Source organism: Penicillium malachiteum (genome assembly GCF_028827825.1).
Source record: "Penicillium malachiteum strain IBT 17515 chromosome Unknown utg000001l:1.0-8184562.0:1.0-8186909.0, whole genome shotgun sequence".
Taxonomy (NCBI): Eukaryota; Fungi; Ascomycota; class Eurotiomycetes; order Eurotiales; family Aspergillaceae; genus Penicillium; species Penicillium malachiteum.
Genome location: NW_026643094.1, coordinates 6,087,303 through 6,110,695, shown reverse-complemented (window position 1 = coordinate 6,110,695; position 23,393 = coordinate 6,087,303). Strand labels below are relative to the sequence as shown.

General features: G+C 48.1%; 8 protein-coding genes across 8 annotated transcripts; 4 read left to right on the top strand and 4 right to left on the bottom strand.

The window, feature by feature from the left end:
* Positions 1 to 287: 287 nt before the first annotated feature.
* On the top strand, positions 288 to 1,776 carry N7483_002283 (uncharacterized protein; the record flags this gene model as incomplete). Its single annotated transcript, XM_057085720.1, is given in 5 exon segments — positions 288 to 482; positions 534 to 784; positions 904 to 1,068; positions 1,151 to 1,356; positions 1,367 to 1,776. 5 exon segments carry the CDS (start codon positions 288 to 290, stop codon positions 1,774 to 1,776), a joined length of 1,227 nt encoding a protein of 408 aa, XP_056951869.1.
* A 1,295-nt stretch (positions 1,777 to 3,071) lies between these two features.
* Positions 3,072 to 8,486, top strand: N7483_002282 (S9 family peptidase; the record flags this gene model as incomplete). The annotated part of the gene is made up of 13 exons (XM_057085719.1): positions 3,072 to 3,136; positions 3,187 to 3,238; positions 3,299 to 3,531; positions 3,580 to 3,754; positions 3,890 to 4,139; positions 4,250 to 4,602; positions 4,657 to 4,879; positions 4,935 to 5,167; positions 5,226 to 5,437; positions 5,491 to 5,614; positions 6,610 to 6,755; positions 6,799 to 7,010; positions 7,102 to 8,486. 13 exons carry the CDS (start codon positions 3,072 to 3,074, stop codon positions 8,484 to 8,486), a joined length of 3,663 nt encoding a protein of 1,220 aa, XP_056951868.1.
* Positions 8,487 to 8,877: 391 nt separating this feature from the next.
* On the bottom strand, positions 8,878 to 9,675 carry N7483_002281 (uncharacterized protein; the record flags this gene model as incomplete). Its single annotated transcript, XM_057085718.1, has 3 exons — positions 8,878 to 9,391; positions 9,456 to 9,509; positions 9,641 to 9,675. 3 exons carry the CDS (start codon positions 9,673 to 9,675, stop codon positions 8,878 to 8,880), a joined length of 603 nt encoding a protein of 200 aa, XP_056951867.1.
* A 248-nt stretch (positions 9,676 to 9,923) lies between these two features.
* Positions 9,924 to 11,832, bottom strand: N7483_002280 (bifunctional hydroxyethylthiazole kinase/thiamine-phosphate diphosphorylase; the record flags this gene model as incomplete). The annotated part of the gene is made up of 7 exons (XM_057085717.1): positions 9,924 to 10,184; positions 10,244 to 10,344; positions 10,395 to 10,771; positions 10,822 to 11,229; positions 11,290 to 11,425; positions 11,489 to 11,665; positions 11,733 to 11,832. 7 exons carry the CDS (start codon positions 11,830 to 11,832, stop codon positions 9,924 to 9,926), a joined length of 1,560 nt encoding a protein of 519 aa, XP_056951866.1.
* Positions 11,833 to 12,897: 1,065 nt separating this feature from the next.
* On the top strand, positions 12,898 to 14,148 carry N7483_002279 (translation initiation factor eIF5; the record flags this gene model as incomplete). The annotated part of the gene is made up of 1 exon (XM_057085716.1): positions 12,898 to 14,148. The coding sequence occupies one exon, from the start codon at positions 12,898 to 12,900 to the stop codon at positions 14,146 to 14,148; it is 1,251 nt and encodes a 416-aa protein (XP_056951865.1).
* Positions 14,149 to 14,452: 304 nt separating this feature from the next.
* On the bottom strand, positions 14,453 to 18,024 carry N7483_002278 (uncharacterized protein; the record flags this gene model as incomplete). Its single annotated transcript, XM_057085715.1, has 3 exons — positions 14,453 to 17,584; positions 17,622 to 17,939; positions 17,992 to 18,024. 3 exons carry the CDS (start codon positions 18,022 to 18,024, stop codon positions 14,453 to 14,455), a joined length of 3,483 nt encoding a protein of 1,160 aa, XP_056951864.1.
* Positions 18,025 to 18,642: 618 nt separating this feature from the next.
* On the top strand, positions 18,643 to 21,547 carry N7483_002277 (DNA ligase (ATP) CDC9; the record flags this gene model as incomplete). Its single annotated transcript, XM_057085714.1, has 5 exons — positions 18,643 to 18,680; positions 18,802 to 20,361; positions 20,417 to 20,654; positions 20,719 to 20,949; positions 21,002 to 21,547. The coding sequence occupies 5 exons, from the start codon at positions 18,643 to 18,645 to the stop codon at positions 21,545 to 21,547; spliced, it is 2,613 nt and encodes an 870-aa protein (XP_056951863.1).
* Positions 21,548 to 22,073: 526 nt separating this feature from the next.
* N7483_002276 (uncharacterized protein) lies at positions 22,074 to 22,810 on the bottom strand (the record flags this gene model as incomplete). The annotated part of the gene is made up of 3 exons (XM_057085713.1): positions 22,074 to 22,297; positions 22,388 to 22,565; positions 22,781 to 22,810. 3 exons carry the CDS (start codon positions 22,808 to 22,810, stop codon positions 22,074 to 22,076), a joined length of 432 nt encoding a protein of 143 aa, XP_056951862.1.
* Positions 22,811 to 23,393: the final 583 nt, after the last annotated feature.

Sequence of the window (23,393 nt, the reverse complement as noted above, 5' to 3'; positions counted from 1 at the left end):
GTTCCTTTCCAAGGTTCCATGGATATTGACTAATTAGGGCTAGCGCCTGATGTGAGCTTAAAGCGTCAACAGACCAGCTTAAGGCGGCAATCCCTTCGCTTGAAGTCGACTCTATTCGAATGATCAAACATTTGTGGACGCGTTTGTTTATGATATGATCTATTCACACTTTCGTTCTTCTCTTTCTTCTCTTCCTTCCTCGCCCCCTCTTCCCACCTCTGCGCGAAACATCTCGGATCACAAAAACTGAATCATATTATCAACAAGAATCAAATACGACATTCAATATGTTTCCGTTCAACAACACTCCCAGATTTCACCGTCCGATGAGGCGCCACCAGCAAAATCAAGATGACCACAGCCATGCTGAGGCTTCTACCCAGACCGGTAACCCCGCGGTTAACCCGACACTCCCTCCCTTCTTCTTTGAGGGTCCCACCCTACCAGATGAACAGCGCCCTCCCCGGCCCTGGACCTACCATGTAATTCTACTTCCACATGAAACTTGATTAACTTGCACTAACTATATTCAGCTCAACAGGGCACTAGAGGATTCTCTAGCGGAGCCTCTTCTAACTCCCGCGGACCTAGGAGAGGAACTCGATGATGATCCACTTCTTTCTGATCCTGCCATCGACACAAGCATTGTGGAGTTTTGTCCTCTCTGTGGGGCTGAAGACAGAGAAGTTCCGATCTTTATGACCACGCTTCCATCTGTTCAGGAGGCAGTCCGGCACATAGCCCAAGAGAATGAAAGTGTGCCTTACAGCGTCACCATTATGGAGTAAGTGCCATTCCTTTCTGATCACATATCGATGAACATATACAGTCCTTCACACATCTACTCCATGGAACCATGATACAAGTTCGGACTAGTTGATTGATATACTGATACCTCCCCAGATGTGTTTCAGCTCTCTTCTCTATTCAAGCAGAGTTCACGGAGCTTCTGCGCCGTTATCATCACACCCTCCACGAGAATCAAAATCTGCTTCTTCAGCTTCGATCCATCGTCGGCCCCAACAGAACTCTGAGCCTTAGCAGACATATCAACCACTTCATTCCTCTGTAAGTAGTCAGCCCTAGTTACGACAAGATAAATGGTCCGAAGACCATATCATATATTCGGTCTGACTAACTTCTGTACCAGGCGACGCTACCTCATCGTGAATGAGTTCGAGAGAATGGTCCGAAGAGCGACCGCGATTAGAGTCGCAAGAATACATGCCCTTCAGCACCTGAGCCAACCTCGCAGTTATCACCATGAGACTGTACCGCAGAATTCCAACTCTGAACCTGAGAGTTCTAACGCTGACGCTGAGTTCGACGGAATCATGCGCCAGGCACCACATACGGGTCCGAACAGAGACCTTTTTGAGCATTCCCCCGCTCACCCCGAAACCCCCCTCTGGCAATCCTCCCCCATACGACCGGATCTTTGTCCGCTGTCAAGAGCCCCTTGAGCCCTACCAGCCCCATGAGCTCTATGACGTGCATGCACGTCGGGGGCAGCTTCGGACCGGCACAGTTCAAGGTCCATTCTACCGGGGCACTCCGCCGTTCCCTGGCCAGGAGCCCATCCAGGCTCACTCTACGCGCCCTGACCAGGCGCGTAGAGTGAACCTGGACCGAGTGCGCGCCACTGGTAGGCGCATCCAGAGCATGGTCCGGCCTCGACCACGGGATCCTCCACGCCAACATGTGGATGATCCCGTGGACGAGGACCTGAAGGCCACCATGCGGGAGCACGAGAGAAATTCTCGTGGAAAGCCTTGATACTGAAGGCTTTTCGTTCCCATCCTTGGCGGTGTGATTTTCTTTTTTTCAGACCGTTAGTGCGGTCTGTTTTTTTTATGTTTGTTGTATTATATTATTGTTAGCCAAGGGTGGGATGTATTTTTATGTATGGTTAGTGAATTTGCTTTATAAATTTATTTTTACTCAGAAAAAGATTCATTCTTTCAAACCATAGTACAAACGCTCATTAGAGCCTCATTAGGTTAAGCACGTGGTGTTAATGTGTGAGTATACGGCAATACCCAGGTCTTATAGTCTCAGCGCCGCCTTACTATCCAATCATTGCATGGCCTTTCAAGTTGATCCCAACAGTGCCCCTCTTATATCACTTCTCAAGGTTCTTTGTCTCACTTCAGACCTAGGTTCAGGGAATATTCGCAGCTCTCAATGTGAGAATTAATGAAATGATTTTGGGAAAGTAAACTCCTTCTCTTACCCATCTGACTATGATGACAATGAGTTCAAAGCCCTTTCTTTGACGTACCTTGCTTCCTGGGTATGATATCTTGCCGTCTGAAGAGCTTATATGCCTAGTCTGAACTAAACAAGAGTTTTACTAGTAGCGCAATACTGTGCCAGAGCGAGCATTACTATCCGATGTTACCTACCTATGGGAGCCTTTCGTTTGTTAGCCCAGCCCTTTCTGATACCCTGGAGACACTATCAATATTCTACCTTGAACAATCCCTCACCAAATAGCGAAGGCATGTGAGCAGACTTTCCTCCTGGTACCAGGAGGCTCTGGGGGCTGGGGGTGAAAAGGCCATTCAGAATCACTCATGCCATGAACTCCATGGTGGTCTTTGTTATTTGAATTGTGATGAATACCTATGAACAGCACTTTTTTCCGATTCCCAATTTTATATGCCTTGAATTGCAAATTGAAGTCATTCTGAATGACGTCCCGACCTTTATTAAAGGGAGAAAAGTATCACCAATCATACTCGAGTCTGTGTTACCAGGCAGTCCTTGTCACTTCAAATCCGAAACCTGAAGCTGGAGGTACTTATATCATGTGTCATGATCTCAGAAAATCACTGCAGTTGTCTACCTAGGTACATTGGCACGTGGATAACTCACTACTTACCATTTTAGGTCATGGAATGTAACATTTCCCCCCTTGGCAAAGGAAGCTACCACCATCAACTCCCGCCTAATATAAATCTGAACAAGATTATCGACAAGATACAGTCAGCCATGTATGTCAGCTAGGTTCTGTTGATAAGTTCGAGTCTTCTTTCCTCAATTATCAACCCGCTTACTTGTGATTCATAATGCGAGTACCGCCGATACTTGCCCTTGGGCTGGTACTGGGAACGGCTATTGCAATAACGTCTGAGTCAGTGCCTAGATCTGATTAGATGGAAATCATTGCTGACAGCGTGATAGACAGCTAATCACTGCGCCGCGGCGTAGTGAGGCGATCCCGAGTCCTCATGGGGTGGGTTTTGCTTTTTGTAGCACCAACTTGTGGAGAAGATCGCTCACCATGCATAAATAGGAATTTGCCTTATTCTCCGAAACCCAATATTCATTTGAGAGCCATTCAAATGCAAAATTGTGGAATTTGATGAATTTGAAGAGTGGAGGAGTCAATTTGCTCACTAATGATAGCAATGTGTCTGAGTTGATCTGGATATCGAGTGATACTGTGTTATACATCAACAGCACCAATGAAGACATCCCTGGTGGTACTGAGCTCTGGGTATCAGATATCTCTGATTTTTCAAACTCGTACGTCCTGTAATTTTTGCGACTAGAATAAGTACTAATTTGTCACAGTCGCTACAAGGCAGCCTCCCTACCGGCCTCTTTTTCCGGACTCAAGGTCGCTGAGACGGCGTCTGGAGATGTGAACTTTGTCCTATACTGCCAGTCACACCGCAATGGAACTGCATATAACGAGAAGCTCATAGCTAAGCCGCGTAGCTCTGCTCGGATCTATGATAGTATCTATGTGCGACACTGGGACACATGGCTCACAACGACTTTCAATGCTGTTTTCTCAGGAATCCTGAAGCACCAGTCAACTGCAGCACATAGTGATTCTCGCTACCATTTGAGTGGCAGTCTAAAGAATCTTGTTTACTAGATCAAAAATCTCGAATCCCCATATCCTCCCTACAGCGATACGTCGGATTACGATATCTCACCCGATGGAGCATGGGTTGCATTTCGGAGCAAGGCACCAGAGCTGCCAAAAGCTAGTCATACAGCATCATACATTTACCTGGTTCCTCATGATGGCTCACAGCCGCCCAAGGCTATCAATGGCCCGGACAGTCCTGGTACCCCGGATGGTGTTCATGGTGACTCCAGCAGTCCCTCATTCTCTCCCGATAGTAAGCGAGTTGCATACTTACAGATGCGCGATATTGCCTACGAGTCAGACCGACGTGTACTATACGTCTACGAAATTGGTTTGAAGGAAGCCATCACTGCGCTTGCTCAGAACTGGGATCGCTCCCTCAGAGGGTGAAGTGGACCACCGACGGTGAGAATTTGGTCCTGAATACCGAGGATCATGCCCGTACACGGCTCTTCATTTTACCTACCGACGCAGATGATAACTTCAAGCCTCGAAATTTCACGGACACTGGCTCTGTGGATGCGTGGTATAACCTTCTCAATGGAGACGTTCTTGTTTCAGGGTCAGCTATCTGGACTAGCTGGACGGCGTATACAGCAACACCTGGGCAGAATGTCAACAAAGTACTATTCTCTGCCAATGAAATTGATCCAGGTCTGAAAGGACTGAGCCCATCAGATGTTGACGAGTACTACTTTAAGGGAAACTGGACGGATGTAAGTATCCTTGCTCATTATATAATATTCGAGCGGTCATTGATGTCTGTTTAGATTCATTCGTGGATAATCTATCCTCCAAAATTTGACAAATCCAAGACCTACCCTCTCATGTTTTGGGTCCACGGAGGACCTCAGGGCGCCTGGACTGATTCGTGGAGCACACGCTGGAACTACAAAACTTTTACTGATCAAGGATATGTGATGATTGCACCCAACCCGACAGGGAGCACTGGATTTGGAGCGAAGTTGACTGATATGATTCAGAATAACTGGGGTAGAGGAAATGCAAAGCTACCTCCTAATCTACTCAGCTAATTTATTTAACCCAGGAAGCTACCCATACGATGATCTTGTTAAATGTTGGGACTTCGTAAACGAAAACTTCCCATTTATCGATACAGATCGTGGAGTCGCTGCTGGTGCCAGTTACGGAGGGTTCATGATCAACTGGATCCAAGGAAGTCCTCTTGGACGAAGATTCAAAGCTCTGGTGACTCATGATGGCAACTTCATTGCAGATATCAAGATAGCGACCGATGAACTGTGGTTTCCTGAGCACGATGTTTGTATTCCGACCACTTCTTGAGCCAGATATTTCATCACTAACTCCTATGTTCTAGTTCAATGGCACATTCTGGGCCAATCGAGACTCTTGGCGTCGCTGGGATCCATCTGCTCCGGAACGTATCATGCAGTTTGAGACACCGCAGCTTGTTATTCACAGCGCAAAGGACCTTCGACTTCCGGTTGCTGAGGGCGTCGGCCTCTTTAATGTGTTGCAAGAGCGTGGGGTCCCTAGTAGGTTCCTCAACTTCCCAGATGAAAATCACTGGTACGTATCATATAAAATATACCCCCACGAGACCAAATCTAATATTCTCTTAGGGTACTTAAGCAGGAGAATAGTCTGATATGGCATCAGCAGGTTCTAGGATGGTTGAATCGATACTCAGGAATTGAAGAAGAAAACCCAGCCGCTATCAGCTTGGATGACACTGTGATACCTGTTGTAGATTAGGTACTGATGTATGAGCTTTCGCTGCTTCTCTAGTTTCAATATAGCGAGCCTCACGCCGCACTACAGCAATGAAATTGGGAACGGTATATCCAAATCCTCAGCATTTAAGTGCTCAACTGGGAAGCTCAGTTAAATGGACGCACTATATTATCCTAATCAGATTAACTTGTGAGCACTCATGACTGCTCAGGTGATTTCCCATCTTCTTAGGCAGCCATGTTCACATACTTGAAGTACTCAGTCAGTAGCATCTGCAGGTAATTGGTGACCGACCTCTCTCTGTATGTAAGTATCAGTGGGGCTATCTAAAGGGTTAGCTGGAGGGTTATCTCAGGCTGGAACTTGGGAATTTTAGCTGTTATATAGTTGGATATAGAAACCGAGGGATAAGCTGTAGGCTGATTCTGCCCCTTTCCTTGGGTATTATGCCAGGTGAATAAAAGTGCCGGGACCCAAGTAGTAAAAGAGGCCTATCTCGCTCAGTACTCACAAATCATCAAGAATTTATGAAATTTGCCATTTAAGACACCGATAAAATATAGTAAATGTTAAAGAATCTTGTGGGGTAATAGTGTAGAATCTAGATTGAAGGAAGTGGGGCGAAGAACGGAGCGGTCTAGTCAACTTCCCCCTCCTGCACTTACCAACTGCATTCTAAGGTTCCCCAGATAAATCTTCCGCCTCACTTCCCCTTGTCGATCGCACGTTTCGATATTGATTTAACCGCTTTTCTTATTCTCGCTTGACTCACCATTCCCGGCCTTCATAAAGAAAGCCCCCTATCAACCCATCTCTTCTTAAGCTCGGAGCTCCATCAACACTGACCTCATCTCCCCAATCGAAACCTTAAACAAACACCCTCAGCTTTGACCTCCATCACCTCAAAATAAACGACTACCCCAATCCTTTGCTCATGCCCACCTACCCAAGCTTCAAAGCCCCCACCGAATGCTGTGACTAGAATCACAACCCCTTGCAATTCACAGCTCGGTGGACGGCCCCGTGGGCCGTCACACATACGGAAGGAGGGAGGAGATCTTGAGGAAGCAGCAGGCACGACTTTAGAACTGAAGCTACAGAAAGTGGGCTATCGGGTCTTCAACTTCAAGTCACTGCTGCTGCGGTTCAACGGGTAACGTCCTTTGTCTTAATTCGATTGAAAAGACATCCACCAGTGCGGTGGCAATGGATGCCCAGTACCCTTTGGCTTCGCGGGATGAAATTTGGCGGATCTTTGAGGAACTGAAAGGCCTCCAAGTATCCCAGTTTGAACAGGCTGAGCGAATTGCACAACTTGAGCGGCGCCGGGACGAGGATGCAAGACTGAAGAACCTTTGGGGTCCATCATCGCCATTCCCTACTCCGGTGGGAGGCTACATTCCCTCTGGTATGTAATTTCTACTGCTTCCCTTCAGACAGTAACTTTGTCGCTGGTTTTCACATGACACCTTGCTAATATGTGATGGACTTTCATTTAGAACCCGCTTTCAATTCCCCGCCTGACACCTTCAAAGGTTTTGATCAAGGGCACCAGCATCACGCGATGACAAGCTCTACCATGGGCCTGGATGCGGATGAAGAGCCTCGTCGGGGGGCTTCGCGCGCAAATAGTGTTCGGTTTGATGAGAGCGCTATTCATGGATACTATGGTCAGGCTAGTCGCTCTACTACCGAGCTTCCCGTCCGGACAGGGAGTGGAATGAGCAGCCTTCCTTTGACCGAGCGGTCTTTGTCTCATAGATCTGATGGTCGAATGAGCTCCTCGGGTCACTCACACCACTCTGTGCGAACCAACAGCTTGGGCCTGGATACTAGCAGTCGCTTATTGGGTTCGTCCTTCAGTGCATCGTCGCCGGTGACTCCCCCACCTGGATGGTTTCTACTAGGCCCGCACCCGTCTATCATTAGATGCTGGCTGACGACTGAGTTCTCGAATGAGACGCTGTTGTATGCTGCCGTCTGCTCGGGTTCTTACGTATCAACCTTGGCCACATCAATCATTCACAAGCTTGGATTGGAGAACTCTGTGGTGTATGAAAACGAGAAGAAATATGTCCGACTTTCCGTTCATCTTCCCGAGGCCAGTATTCACCAGGGGTCCTCCCGTCCTGGTAGCCCCGACCCTCAGGTCCCTGCTTTGACTATTCGGTTCCTTGTGTACGAGGCGGACAAATCAGATGATACGATTGGTGTCATTATTGGTTGCGATGCACTTCGCTCGCACAATGCTGACATTTTACTCTCCAAAGACAAGATCCTCATGCTCGATGATGAGAGAAACCGTATTTCCATCCCTCTCGTCCGCCCTGAGAATGATTCTGCCTTCAAAAGTCTTTGCACAGCATCAAATGGACTTGAAAATCAATCGCCAATTGAATCCGTCATGAATGGCAAAGCTTCGGTTGGGGTAATTGGAGAGCCTATCATTCCCCTGAAGTCATCATATCAATCGACCTCAGCTCCAGCCTCGGCTCACGTCTCAGTTGGCGATGCAGACGAATCCAAGAAGGAGGATCACGTCTCCGCAGATGAAGAATCGCGACCGGCAACGGGATCTTCCAATAATGGTAATTCTACTCTGTCCAAGACCGATACTGCCGCTGCTTGGAGTTCCTGGCGCCGCCCTAAGCCGGACCTGAATGCTGCCGATAAGGCCGCACCGAGACCTATGAAAGTCCTTCGTCCCAAGTCTACCGCTCGGGTCGCTTCTTCCTCTTCCATTGCTACTGCTTCGCAGCCTGCCACCCGTCGCTCTTCTGATGATCATACTGCATCTACCCCTGCAGCCAATCCAGTTGGCGGTCTTTCTGCTTTTCCATGGTTGAACTCTCCTTCCGCTCGTTCTTCTGGAGCTCCTAAGTGAGGCTTCATCTGCGGAGGAGGTCACTTGTTGGCACCTCCATACCTTAACGGCAGAACTCGGCATGAAACCCGAGAAAAAAACACACACCAGATGAGATTTTTCCCAGCGTTGTACCAACATGGTATCTAGCCTTTCCCTTTTCAATTTTCCCTCTCACGGTTAGCGAAGACATATCCAGGCTTGGATTGTTATGACACGATAGTAATTTCGCAAAAAATGAAGTTCGAATTTCCTACTTCCTATCTCTCTCATCAGTAAATAGTTCAACTTGAAAATGCTTGTAGCAGCTCGAATGGTATCTAGTACTACTATTCAACTTTCTTTAAACTTCAATTACTTGAGAGGCCTCAACAACCTTGAAAACCCTCAGGTACATTTGCCCGGGTCTGATCTAGATCTTCGAAAAAACCTCCAAAGCTCCCTTGGTCGCCTCCTTGGTCTCCTTCACAATCCCACTGATAGTCCGGAAACTCTCATGCTTCGCATCCCCCAGGATCTCGAATAACAAGCTCTCACTACTGGTTATAATGGCCCCAGCATCCCGCAGGCGATCCAACGCAATCTTCCTCTCCTCCTGATTGATACTACTCACCCCATCCACAAGGATATAAACCCTATAACCATTCGCCAGGAGATCTAGGGTGGTCTGCGTAACACAGATATGTGTCTCAATGCCCACAATAATAGCATCAAGTGCAGCCGGATCAGACGGTAAGAGGGTTGCAATCTCCGGTGTAATCATCGAGAAGAGTGTCTTGTCGACATCGGCTTTGGTATTCGGGCCTTGTAGATGGTGAAGGAGTTCTGGAACCGTGTTACCGAGTTTGGAGCGGTTCTGGGTGGTTACGTAGACGGGGAAATTGAGAGTTGTTGCTGCCCGGAGCATTTTGTCTGTTGTTGAGACTCTATATTCCGAGTCGTAGTTAGTATAAACTGCATGCTTTAGGGTTATGGCGCAGGGATCTATACAGCTTGGGGAACTCGTAGATTCCATGGCGGAATTTCTCTTGAATGTCACAAACACTGGGTGGAATTGATTTGGTTAGTCTTGCTCAACTGGTTCATTGAGTTTTGGTATGAACACACAACAATGCGGGGTTCCCTGTGCTTCAGTTAGCTGCCAGTCTTGCGCATTCAATGGTTGATTTGATCACGAACGAATTCTAGTTGCACGTGCAGCAGCGGCCATGATGATATATGAGGTAGTGCGACGAATACTTCTGTAGGTATTGTGGGTTAAAAGAGAGGACTGTAGCACGGCAGATTCAGGGATTCGGAGATGCGGGGAAAGCAAATCGCCCGAGGGGAACTATACGAGAAAGTAGGTAGTGTGACCGAGAACTCCAACTTCACCGACATTTCGCTTTTTCTATGGCGTTGGAAAAAAAAGGGCTCCGGGTATTGGACTTTTGATTCTTTTTTATATGATTAAATATTCTACAGATCGAGTTTCACCTCGTGCACCTTTGCCCGGCCCACAAACCAACTGTCATCTCCCTTAGACGCAGCAGTACGGATAGCGTACAGCTCATCAAGGAAAGCGGGGACAAAGCTACCAGGACCGCGGACATACTCCTTGGATGCCGCGTTTTCGGCTGCAATTTCGTACATCAGGATACCGGAGAGCACAGCGAGCAGCTTGTCTGAACGATGGGCTGTCAGGAAGCAACCCGAGATAGTGCCAATAGCACAGCCGGTCTGAGTGGAGGAATGATTAGCTTGACTGGATCATGAAAACCGGCATAAAATTGACATACTCCTGTGACCTGTCCCAGATATGGGTGGCCGTTTTCCACGGCGATCACTCGTTCACCATCGCTGAGGTAGTCGACGGCGCCGGTCAACAACACAACATTTCCTGCAGCTGTGTTAGTGTGACATTCGTAACTGTGATTTTGAGTGACCTACTCTCTCGTCGGGCCAAGTCTCGGGCCAGGGCCGCCTTCTGTTGACCATCCAGGTTGCTGGGTCCACTATCAACGCCACGCTGTTGCACTGTACCACTTCCCCAGACCTGTCGAATCTCGCCCTCATTACCCTTGATCAGGTCAAAGTACCCGCCAGTCATCAGTTGAGAAACGGCCTTGCGGCGAATATCCGTCGCGGCAGCGCCCACCGGATCATAAACCACGGGGTTGCCGCGGGTGTTGTATGCCTTGATGGCTTTTTGGTAGTTGGAGACGCTCTCACTAGTCAAAGTTCCCATATTGATGAGCAAGGCACCGTCAAACTTGCACAAGTCCGTGGCTTCTTCTCCATAGGGAGACATGATAGGTGATGCGCCACTGTGACAGGGATTAGCAAGGTGACTTGGAATATTCGGAGCATGACTTACATTGACAAAGCCACGTTGGCGACAAAGTTGGAAACTACGAAGTTGATCATGTTGTGCACGAGCGGGTGCACCTCGACCATCTTGCGCACGGTTTGTGGTACCTCCTGCACCAACGCCTCGGCCTCGTTGGCACGCGCGGACCTCGGAGTCATCGAAAATGCAGGTGTTGACTTGATAAGTCTGGCGAACTCTTCTGCTGACGCTTTGGGGTCATCTGCGGCCACAATGGCGCTCACAATAGCTACTCCATCTAATGCCTTCTTTGGAGAGCGGGATTGATAGAGCACCCTTTGAACATTGCTATGGTTAATACCTCCAATAGATACGGTGCCCACAGAGGAATCACTAATGGCAGTTAGGATAGCCTGAGTTCCTGCAGTTCCAATGGTTGATTTTGTGTTTGTTTTGCTAATTTTTAGATTTCCAGTTAGATTGCGCTTCTTCATGCATCAGACTAAAGGAACTTACGTTGGAGTGGCGAACATGGTGCCAATGCCCAGGTAATCAGCCCCATCGGCAATGGCTTTCTTAGCCTCTTCAATGCTTGAAGTACTAATTCCAATAATGGCATCCTGTGGGAGGAGCTTCTTGGCTAGCTCGAAATCTGCCATTTTCAAATTATCAGTCTCCGCGGGAAAGTCTCTGATTCAGAACATGAGGAATATACTCATATCATCTTGCCCCAAGTGAACGCCTTCGGCTCCTACGGCCAAAGCGACATCCACACGATCATTGATAAGCAGTGGTACGCCATATTTCTGAGTGATCTGGTGCAACTTTTTGGCTGTTTTAATCAAGTCTCCGGTATCGCTCTTTTTATCCCGGTATTGCACCACGGTGACACCTGCACGGCAACCGGCGGTTAATATCGCATTTTGAATGGTCCACAGTGTATGCAATTCGATACTCACCTCCTTTGAGAGCCTCGTCCACCACAGTACACAGATCTCGACCCTTCAAGATTGCTGGAGTCGAATCTGTAACCAGATATAGTGACAAGTCTACCGGCATTTTGCCCCAAGCTTTATTCTTGAACTATAGGTGAATTTGAGGACCCGAACCCAGTAGACTAGTACACAATGTGTAGGCACCCGATGTTTCACGCACAATTGGCACTAAAAATGGCTCTAGGGATTTGATGATCGCAAAACTAGGACGATCCCGGCCGCCGTTGGGGTTCTGGTGGGGCTCGGAGGGGTTGACTTCATTACGCAGGATCAAGTTTATCACGGGACAAGTTCAAGTTTTGATTTGAATGATCAATTGGGATGAAAGTACAGAATGAGACTGGTTCAGTTTTACTCAATTCAAATCAAATTTGACGGAACTTTTCCACTAAATCACTATATATCATATTGCAACAACATAGTGAAAGAGGAAACAAACAATACAAACTCCGAATCACCTGTATGTCCGAGACCACGTGCCGGCTGCTTACCTCATCGGGCCCGCTTTTAAAATCCATCTTTCTCTTTTCGTTTTCGCCCGCTCACTTTCTCTTTTAACCCACACATTTTTTCAAGGGCATCGACATCTTACTGCGAAGCCTGAATTTCTCTGCGTCAGCTGTCAAGACAGTTTACGCGTCCAGCTTGATAAATTTCAACCACTTCTTTGGCCTCGCCATCATCACTTTCATCAACTTGCTCCAGGGTCTCCGGCCTTTGACTCGGATTCCCCCAAGAACAACTCCGGTTCTCGCCCCAAAGAGACACCCATCAAGGAAGTCGACTGCGAACTTGTCTATGTATTCGTCCTCCGTGCAAAATTTCGAACACCACCTGCCGCCCAAGCTGCAAACGTTTCGCGCGCCGAAACCTTGCAGTATACACCTTAGATCCTGTGGTTGAACCCAGGACCTCTCCTACTTTACCTTTGAAGTACGTTCTCTAATTAAAGAGACCTTCATCCTTTCTCAAGAAAACCTTTAAAATATCAAAATCGTCTCCGACACGCATGTCTTGTTCCGTCGACAAAATTTCGGTTAAGATTCCCTCCCGCTACCTATTCCGCAAGCCTATCGTTCCGCTCTCGTGATCAAATAACACCAATTTTCCATAACCTCCAACCGTCATCATGGCTACCGTTAACATTCGTCGGGATATCTCCGACCCCTTCTACCGCTACAAGATGGAGAAGCTGCAGTCCAAGATTGAAGGAAAGGGCAACGGCATCAAGACCGTCGTCGTCAACCTGAACTCTGTGGCTCAGTCTCTCAGCCGTCCTCCTGCCTACGTGATCAAGTACTTCGGTTTTGAACTGGGTGCCCAGGCTAACGCCAAGCCCACTGACGACCGCTGGATCATCAATGGTGCCCACGATGCCAGCAAGCTCCAGGATTACCTCGATGGTTTCATCTCCAAGTTCGTGCTTTGCAAGAAGTGCAAGAACCCCGAGACCGATGTCATGATCAAGGACGAGAAAATCACTCTGGACTGCAAGGCCTGTGGCCAGCGTTGCGACGTCGACCCTCGCCTGAAGCTGAGCACCTTCATTGTCCGCAACAACCCAAAGGGTGGCAAGAAGGAGAAGAAGGACAAGAAGGCCCGCCGCGAGGCCAAGAAGGAGAAGCAAGCCAATGGCGACCACGATGTCAGCCCTGGAGACAGCAATGGCTCCGAGAACGGTGATGATAATGACGATGACGCTCTTGAGGCCAACAGCGATGATGAGATTGTCCGCCAGGCCAAGGGCATTGAGCAGGAGGAGATCAAGGACGATGACTGGGCAGTCGACTTCTCTGAGGCCGCTGTCAAGGCTCGTGCCAAGGATCTTCCTGACGACCTCAAGCGATCGCTCGTCCTGGAGGACGCTGATGATGATGAGGCTGATGGCCCTTCGGCCTACGAGCAGCTTGGCAGCTGGATCATCGAGAGCGCCGAGAAGGCTGGTGACGTTACCAAGATCAGCGACATCGACATCTACAAGAAGGCCAAGGAATTTGGTATTGAGACCAAGCACAAGACTGTTGCCGTCCTGGCCCAGAGCATCTTCGATGCAAAGATTGTCAAGCAGATCGAGGACCGCGCTCCTCTCCTCAAGAAGATGATCACTTCCGAGCGCCACGAGAAGGCTTTCCTTGGTGGTACCGAGCGATTCGTCGGCCAGGACCACCCTGCCCTGATTACCCAGGTCCCTGCCATCCTTCTTGGTTACTACCAGAACGACCTTGTCTCTGAGGAAACCCTCAAGGCTTGGGGTGCTAAGGCTAGCAAGAAATACGTTGACATTTCGACCAGCAAGAAGGTCCGCAAGTCTGCTCAGCCCTTCCTGGAGTGGTTGGAGAACGCGGAGAGCGAGGATGAGAGCGAGGAAGACAGCGACTAGATTGGAAAATATGACAATGTCATGTCTCATCGCTAGCTTTTGGAATTCTTCATTTCTTCTTCTTGCTACTGGATGTTACTTTTGCTTGGTTTCTCTGATCGTCGTCCTACTTGCAATGGTCAACATCAGTTTAAGTAATTACAGTTAGTTAGTACCTTAGTTTAGCTGACCAATCGCCACTCATTTACCATTATCATTTTATCTTCTAGTATTCAGTATTCAGTATGCCCTACTGCGAGGAAAAAGCTCAACCGACAGGTAGTAAATGCAAATAGATCTGGATCATAAATGGCATTATGGATATCTAGAAAACAACCTCGGCAAAATTGAAGACCTGTCCATCAATATTCACAGACATGGCTCCATGTATCTCACTCACAACAGGCTTAATGGAAGGAGCTTCCATCAAGTCCCGTTGCTGAACAAAGAGGAACCAAGTTAGGTCCGCATTCCAAGTCTCCATTGCATTGATAGCATCATCAACCGAATCAAGCATATTCTTCTGTGCATCGTCTAGCCCAGGGATGGGATAGGAATCTGAGCCCAACTTTCCAGCTGAGCGGAAATAGTACTTTGGTCCAACGAACAATGCAATCCACGCAGCAAGGTTCTCACAGATACGATCCCCTGTTTCCAAGGGCAGACAAACGCGTGTGAGAATAGTGAGGAATAGAGAGAGTAGAGCTCGCCATAACGCGTGATGCGGTGTAAAGGCTCTAGAGCCAGAGCCAGATGCTAGAGGGGAGATAGCAAGAGCGGAGGTAATGGTAAGCTCAGTAGCCGAGCTAGAGGCATCGGAGTCCATTGATTGGATAAGTGAGCTTGATTGGGAAGACTTCTTCGCTTCGCGCTGCTGACGAGCACGACGTTCATTTGATGCCTCGGCTTCTTGTCGGACTTTTGACCAGACACGTTGGTACAGACGTTCCCAGCGAAGGAATTCTGGTTCGATGCGAGAGGCCATGAAATCGCCTGCACCTTTGCACATTGCTTCGATGGCTTGACAGGCTGCGGTGATGACGTATGTCTCTTCTTGGAAACTCTGTGTATCGGGTTGAGGTGTGGAGCGGGTGGATTTAGAGGATTGGGGAATCAGGCTGGTCGAGGAGGATTCAGAGGACAAGGAAGAAGGGAAGATGATTCTTGATGCAACAGAGGGCCAGAGGTCGTTTATGAGAGGGAGGAAGCTGTTTTCATTTTGGGAGAGGGTCGGAAGAACGTCAATGAGGATTGCGAGGAGGGAGCGTCGAAGGTAGGGTGATGGGGAGGAGAGGTGAGATGGAATGGATTTGACAATATGAAGGAGCAGCGAATGGGTCTTGCTTAATGGCTTCTCGGCGTCCTCTGGCTCCTTAGGAGGTGGAAGTGGCTCGTCCGAATCCGCTTTGTTCAGCAATTCCTCGATGCTTTCAGGTTCTGCCGGAGGCTTCTCGTATGTTTCTGACCAAGGTTTCTTGGGATGAGGAATTTTTCCGTCGACATCCACTCCCTCTTCTTCTTCGTACTTCACACGCTTGGACTTGCGATTTGCGAGATCTGTAGCGAGGGCAGATATCAACAAATGCTGCGGCTGAGACTTGCGATGGTCATGAGGTCCACTCTCCCGACCATCATCAATTGTCAGGAGAGACTGTTTCTTTGAGCCGGCTTCAACGATAGCTGCCAAACATTTGAACAGCAGTTCCACCAACTTAGGATAGCCATGGTACATGTCGATAATGCCAAAGATAGAGTCGACCACATCGTCGAGGTAGGGAATGAGTCGTGGGCCAGAGAGCTTGACCATCATGAAAAGAACCTGAGGTGGATATGGGGACACGTCGAAGCTATTTAGCTTCAAGGCAACCGAGTTGACCAAATAGTCGACATTTTCGATGATCATTGTACTGGTATCAGGGTAATTGCAGGACTTGGTTAGAATGTTCAAACATGTCATGGCGTGTCGTTGAAGGACGGGATTATTGGATGCCAGAAGTTGTAGTGTCGGATACAAGGCCTCCATGAGCTCGGGTCGAAATGCTTGCCCGAGTTGTTGTGCTTGGAGTGCGACGGCCTCTAGAGCAAGTGCCAATGTGCGCCAATCACCAGATCCATCGGCTGGGAGCTCCGTCAAAATGATCAACGAGTTGTAGTATAATTCATCAATCATTGCAGCGCGGCTTGATACGGAAAGGTGTTGGTCCGTCTGGTCATCCACGAGGAAATCATCAAAAACAGCCATAGATTGCGACTGCGAGCGGAGAGATTCGAGTGCTAGCCAAAAGGGACTAATATCAGTTTCATCAGACTTAGTCCGCATTCGGTTGACAACCAAGCGAGTGATCTCGTTTCCAGACTCGGATAAATTGAGCCTCTTGATCATAGATCGTAAGTCCTTCAAAGTTTGCTGCTGACTTTGATGCTCCAGCAGTATTGGAGGGAACTCCATTGATTGCGAGTCAGGGCCAATTATGTCTAACCTCAAGCTCTCTGGGCTAATGGATGCCAAAGGCTGGGCCCCACTCGTGCTCAACTTCACGACCTCACGAACACTGTTACATAGCCCAGTAGCTAGACTGCTGGTGAGTATCTCTGATCCTGACTGTATCTCTGATATCACCTGGAATGCCGTGGAAATTTGCCGGATTCCCCATTGCTTAGCGGTCTCGTCATTGCTTTGCATAATTCGCGGGAACGAGAGGAGCCAGCTATGAAGCGACTCCTTCAGGGAATCGAGAACAATTGGATAGGTCGTGGTCAGATGAGCAAGAATTTGATATGCCTCGTTCTGTTCCTCGCCTTCCTTATCCGCGAGAACAACCATTGTATCCGTCATCAAAGGCACTGCATCTTTGAGCGTGACCGGGCAGTTCTCAATCACCATGACACAGAGGTCTAACATTGCAGTTTGAACCTCCTGTCTTTGATGTCGTCGAACTTGAATAATATTTACCAGCGCTAGTTTGATCTGCGTGGTTGTAGCCTTCAGCCAAGACTGGTCTAACGCCAGTGTCTCGGATTTCAAGTTGACATCAACGGGCTTAGGTTTCTCGGTGATCATACTGACGCGATCATTGAGCACTGTCTTCAGCAGGTAATTCAAGATTTCCAAAGAGGCCTGCAGCAGCTTGTAGGATCGTCGGGTCTGTGTTGTGGGCTTCACGACTTTAGCTAACGCAGAGACTGTCCTCGGCATAATGCTAGCCAGTACGACACGGTCTGAAATTCGAGAAAATAAAGCCTTGAGAGCCCTTGAAGCAGAGACACACAGGTCATCAGACCTCTCATCCACAATTCCTTCCAGCAGAATATAGATTGTTTGATCGACGACCGTTGCAGTTCCAATCTCATGGAAGATAGTCTGCTCCGCTGTCGGACCCTCTAGCATATCAAAGATGACGTGAAGACACTCGAAGCAAGCTATCGACAGCTCTTCCACTGCTTGTGCTTTGAGTGGCTCCCTTCCGTCAACTTTACTTGGTGATCCCCCCCACGATCAATGTGAGCAAGATGATCAATTGCTTGCCCATAGCAGGTGATAGTTGCTGACGCCATCCATCTGCCACGAGTAGCTGGAGACATTTCACTGCTAGCTCAAGACAGCGGGCTGGAAGTCGTTTCGTCTCATTGAAAATATGGGTCAGGGGGAAAAAGGCGTACTCCGCAAGCTTCTCGTCAAGCTTGTTTTGATTTGCAAGCTCTTCGATGATTTTTTGAAGTGGCTCAAGAGCCCCTACCACATTAGAAGCTAGAGTGTGATTGCCTCGGAATGCTAAGCCCACCGAACTAAGCTCCACACATGCTGGGCGTAACTGTAAAGCTTATTATTAGCATGATCTATATTATGTGGTAGGCATTACATACCCTCTTGAAGGATTCTTGCCGCTGGGTTTCCATTGTGGCAGATCGTTTCAACTGATTTTGATCACTTCCCTCAGCAAGTTGCTCTTTGGTTATGGACCAGATTTTCAGTCGAGCACCAATACAGCCATTCTTAGATGGCTGTCTGTTAATCGTCTGAATGTTGAACAAGCTGGACGTGGGATGAGTTGCCGCCTTCACGATTCTGCCGGTCTATCAAAGGTCTATCAAAGCGGTACCTTCACGCTTTCCCCAAGATGGCAAGATGCAGTAATATCACGTGACTTTGCGTCGCGGTCGCGTCGCGTGAGCCAAGATATGATGATGTTGCCTAAGTCCAAAGAGCTGGATGAGTTATGCTGCCTGGAGCTACCCGTCTGTCTCAGCCAGAGTATTTGAATGAGCCTCAATCCTGTTGAACGGGGTATTTACAGAACTTGATTGCCTATGCGACTCATCAATCCTGCATTCGCGCCAAAACCGCTATCGTCAACCCATTTTCATCTCCGCATCAAACGAACTCATTTGCTCAACCGCACAAAGCTTCCGATACAACCCAACGTCGAATTTTGTGAACCGCGCTATCAAAGCTTATTTGCACAATCTTCGAGTACATTCACACCTCCATCACTGTTTCGAATTCCGCTTGTCACTATGACAGACGATAAGAGCAGAAAGCAAGCTACGCTGGGGTACGTACGAGATTCCCAATTGACCATCGGGTGGGTAGAGCTGGCCATAGGAGCAAACTCATGTGCATATTTATCACAAGATTATGTTACCCTAAGTTTGCTAATTTATTATCTCTCTTAGGCGATTTTTCGGCTCCGACGCCAATGCGAGTCAAGCTCCTAAGAAACAGACAACGCTTGCTTTTGGTGGAAAGAAACAGAAGGTGCAAAGTGATACGCTGGATGGTTCCGCAGAAAATACCGCGCCCGAGAAAGACGATGATATCATGGACGTGAAGGATGAGGGAGAAACAGCCGTGTCTGCTGCAATGAAGGAAACAGAACCAGCCAAGAATTTAAAACGAGATATCGCGGAGGAAGGACATGAGAGCGACAACTCTGATGTACAACCTGTCACCAAACGCCGCCGCAAGACATCAAAGGACAGTCCCTCACCAGCTCCAAAGTCAACTCCTAAAAAGAGTCCTAAGAAGACAGCGGCTTCTCCAGCGGCCTCCAAGTCGCCCAAGCCCAAGCCCAAGGCCAAGGCCACGGCCACTGCATCAAGCCCCAAGGTAGATGTCAAAAAGGTTATTAAGGAAGAAATTGCCGAGGAGCAATCAAAATCTGACAAAGAAGAGGAGGAGCAGTCTGAATCAGATGAGGAGGAAGATGCTAAACCCGAGGCAAAGAAAAAGACCATGGAGAAGGTTCAGGCTACCCTGAAGTCAAGCGGAAATGATCCATATCCTGACTGGAAAGCCGGTGATCCCGTTCCCTATGCCGCCCTCTGTACCACCTTCTCACTCGTCGAGATGACTACCAAGCGTCTAATCATCATGGCATACTGCTCTCAATTCCTTCAGCAGGTCTTGCGCCTCACCCCAAATGATCTCCTTCCAACCGTTCAGTTGATGATCAACAAGCTGGCTGCAGACTACGCTGGAATTGAACTTGGAATTGGAGAGTCGCTGATAATGAAGGCCATTGGAGAAAGTACAGGCCGCAGTCTGGCTGTCATCAAGACTGATCAGCATGAGATTGGCGACTTGGGCTTGGTAGCTGCGAAAAGTCGATCCAACCAACCTACCATGTTCAAACCTAAAGCACTCACCGTGCGGGGTGTGCATGAAGGACTGCTCGGTATTGCCAAGGTCAGCGGACACGGATCTCAGGACAAGAAAATCTCAGGTATCAAGAAGCTCCTCTCTGCGGCAGATGTTGCAACCACTGGTAAAGGCTCCAAGGGCGTGGACATTACCAAGGAGAAGGGTGGTCCTAGCGAGGCCAAGTTCATCGTTCGATTCTTGGAGGGTAAGCTGCGACTGGGTCTCGCTGAGAGGACTGTTCTGGTGTCTCTAGCCCAGGCAATTGTCACTCATGAAGCGGCAGTCAAAGGCAAGAAAGCAACCCCTGAACAAATGGCTGAGGGCGAAGCCATTCTCAAGACAGTGTACAGCGAGCTCCCCGCCTATGAGGAAATCGTTCCAGCTATTCTGAAGCATGGTCTTTCCAATCTCTCAAGTGTGTGCAAATTGCAGCCAGGTGTGCCTCTCAAGCCCATGCTTGCCAAACCCACCAAATCCATTACCGAGGTTCTCGACCGCTTTGAAGGAAAAGAATTCACATGCGAGTACAAGTATGATGGAGAAAGAGCTCAGATTCACTTTGTCGCGTCAAGTGCTGTTGATAAATTCCCTACGTCTGCCATTACCATGCAAAAGGATGCCAGGGGCCTTTTCGGCGATCTTCTCCAGGAACTCGGAGGACCTATCGAAGAAGTACCCTGACGTACTGGGTAAGCTGGATACATGGGTCAAGGATGATGTGAGCAGTTTCGTGTTGGACTGTGAGACTGTTGCTTGGGATACTGTCAACAAGAAGGTCCTGCCATTCCAGCAATTGATGACTCGAAAGCGGAAGGATGTCAAGGCAGAAGATATTAAAGTCAAGGTCTGCGTTTTTGCGTTTGACTTGTTGTTTTTCAATGGAGAGGTAAGATTCCATTCAGACGCGTTGTGCTTATCTGCATCACTAACCCGGCGAATCTGTTTAATAGCCCTGCGTGAAGAAGTCTCTTCGGGAACGTCGAGATTTATTGCACGAGTGCTTCCAACCCGTGGAAGGAGAGTTCCAATTTGCCCAGTTCGGAAACACCAATGTTCTTGATGAGATCCAAGACCTGCTAGAGGATAGTGTCAAGTCTTCGTGCGAAGGACTCATGGTAAAAATGTTGGATACCGAAGAGAGTGGCTACGAGCCAAGTAAGCGCAGTCGGAATTGGCTTAAGGCAAGACACCTGAAATGTGATTCTTGCCAGATTCTTCTAACAACGAGAATAGGTCAAGAAAGATTATCTCGCCGGCGTGGGTGATTCCCTTGATCTTGTCGTTCTCGGCGCATACTATGGTCGTGGAAAACGTACGTCCGTGTATGGTGCTTTCCTGCTGGCCGCCTACAACCCAAATAACGACAAATATGAGACCATCTGTAATATTGGAACCGGATTTTCCGAGGCAGTTCTGGAGGAGTTTCACAAGGAGCTGAAACCCATAGTCATCGATCGACCAAAGCCATTCTACGCGCATTCAAGCGTCCCGAAAGACCAGCCCGATGTTTGGTTTGAGCCTCGCTTGGTTTGGGAAGTCAAGACCGCTGATTTGACTCTTAGCCCGCGCTACCAAGCAGCGGCCGATGAATTTGTTGGAACCACTGGCGGTGGTAAGGGTGTCTCTTTGCGTTTCCCGCGATTCATCAAATCCCGCGATGATAAGAAGCCTGAACAAGCGACGACCACCCGTGCTGTGGCAGAGATGTACCGCAAGCAAGAGGCTGTGGCTAAGGAGAGTGCGGGTAAGAAGGGAGTTGATGATGATTTCGAATATTAAGGTGTATTCAGAGTTTGAATTTATGCACCCATTCACAATTCTAGCATAGTGCAATTTGAAGCCCAATTTCATTCAAAGGACCTAATAATCACTATCGTTGCTCAAGTAACTGTTTCAATAACTGGAACCTTAAGTGCTCAAGTGCTCATGATTGCGTCTCCTTGGATTTCTCCCGAGGTCCAGGGCTGCATACATCGTAAGTTTATTATGTACATTCAAGTTGTTCATTCAATGCGAATATAGCTTTCCACCCCGGATGTCCCAAGTTGAATTCAAGTTTGAATAAAATATTTGAAAGTCGCCAGCGTAACAAATCTTCATATTGAATTTTCATACTACATCACTTCAAGTTCATCCGTGTGCAAGCAGTACTAACTACATCATGTAGACAAATACCTTAAACTTGAAGATTTCTAGTAATACACTCAAGGTGCACGGGGGGGAATTGAATTTTGAAAATGTAAAATAGACATTAGGTAGTAACTATACATACTAAGTAGATAATGATATTGACAAGATCAGCATACTACTGATCCACCTCCATATCAACATCATCCACCGAGTCCGCATCGTCCCCCTCGGCCTCGTCCTGCTTTGAACGTCGGCCCACAGCTTCTTCCGCCAGCAGGCGTTCAATCTCAGCCTCCTTGAGGGCAATCTCCGCCTGACGGCGAGCAATCTGCTCCTGCCTTTGGGCAATACTGACTCGGAGGGAATTAATCCGTGCCGTACGGGCCTCACTTTCGACCACTACAATTACATATTAGTTAATATCACTCAACACCACTCGCCGTATGCCATTCAGGAGAGTAAAAAACAATTGATAGCTCAGGTACTTACTTAAAGTGCGTTGGCCTGGCTCCTTCTGAGTCTCTGCCTTGGCGTTTGCCCGGGCCTTTTCGACTGCGCGCTTCTCGCGGCGTTGCTTGTTTTTTCTAGCTCTCTTGGCTATCTGAGCTTCTGTCTTTGGCTTCCGGATTCGATTTGTGGAATTATGGAGATTTTGTGGGGCCGTGGCCTGTGTAGGGTTAGATATGGGAACAGAGAATCCTTTGGGAATCATACATTCAGAAAGAGGTTCCCAATTTCGGCCGTAATTGCCGCGGCATCATTGCATTCTGCAGTGGTAGGAGACCCATGTGGGTGGAGTGAGCACGCCTAGGGACGGGACACGGGAGTTAGTTCAACTTAATTGTGCATCGGGACTTGAGTGGGGCTTAGTGTGGGGCTTACCACAACGTTCTTTGGGCGAGTCTTGCCCATCGCGAGTGTGGTCTTGGGTTCTTTAGATGAAATTTTGATGGAACAGGTTGAATTTCGATGAAATTCTGACAAGAGACTGAGAGAATGTGATGATTGTGAGAGAGATGAAGTGTTTGGTAAACACTTGAGGGTTTGTGGGAAATTTCCTCATTTCGGTCTAACCTATTTGGGAACTATATATCTTCAACTGGGCACTGGCAATCTTCAATCTTCAATCTTATGAATTCAAGTTTGGCCTGAGTCTAACTCCATTGAACTAATTTTAATAGTATGTCTGGGTCATTCATCGATATTTCCTACTTTACATCTTCTTATTCTTCCGAGTCATAAGTTCTGGTTCAAATGTTGGGGTTAGCTATGTAGTTCTTAATTTGAATCAGATTACCCTCTATGAATTTTGGTCTAAGTCTGATTTCGTCTTACTGATTTTAATACATCAATCTCAGTAATCCTTGGAATTGCCCCGGGGCTTCCAAGGCTATAGCTCCTGCTTGGAATTGAATTATCATTTCTTAATTTTGACAGGTCTGATTTCTTTTAACTCACGTGCTGATTTTGATTAATATATCACCTTCAAATTGAT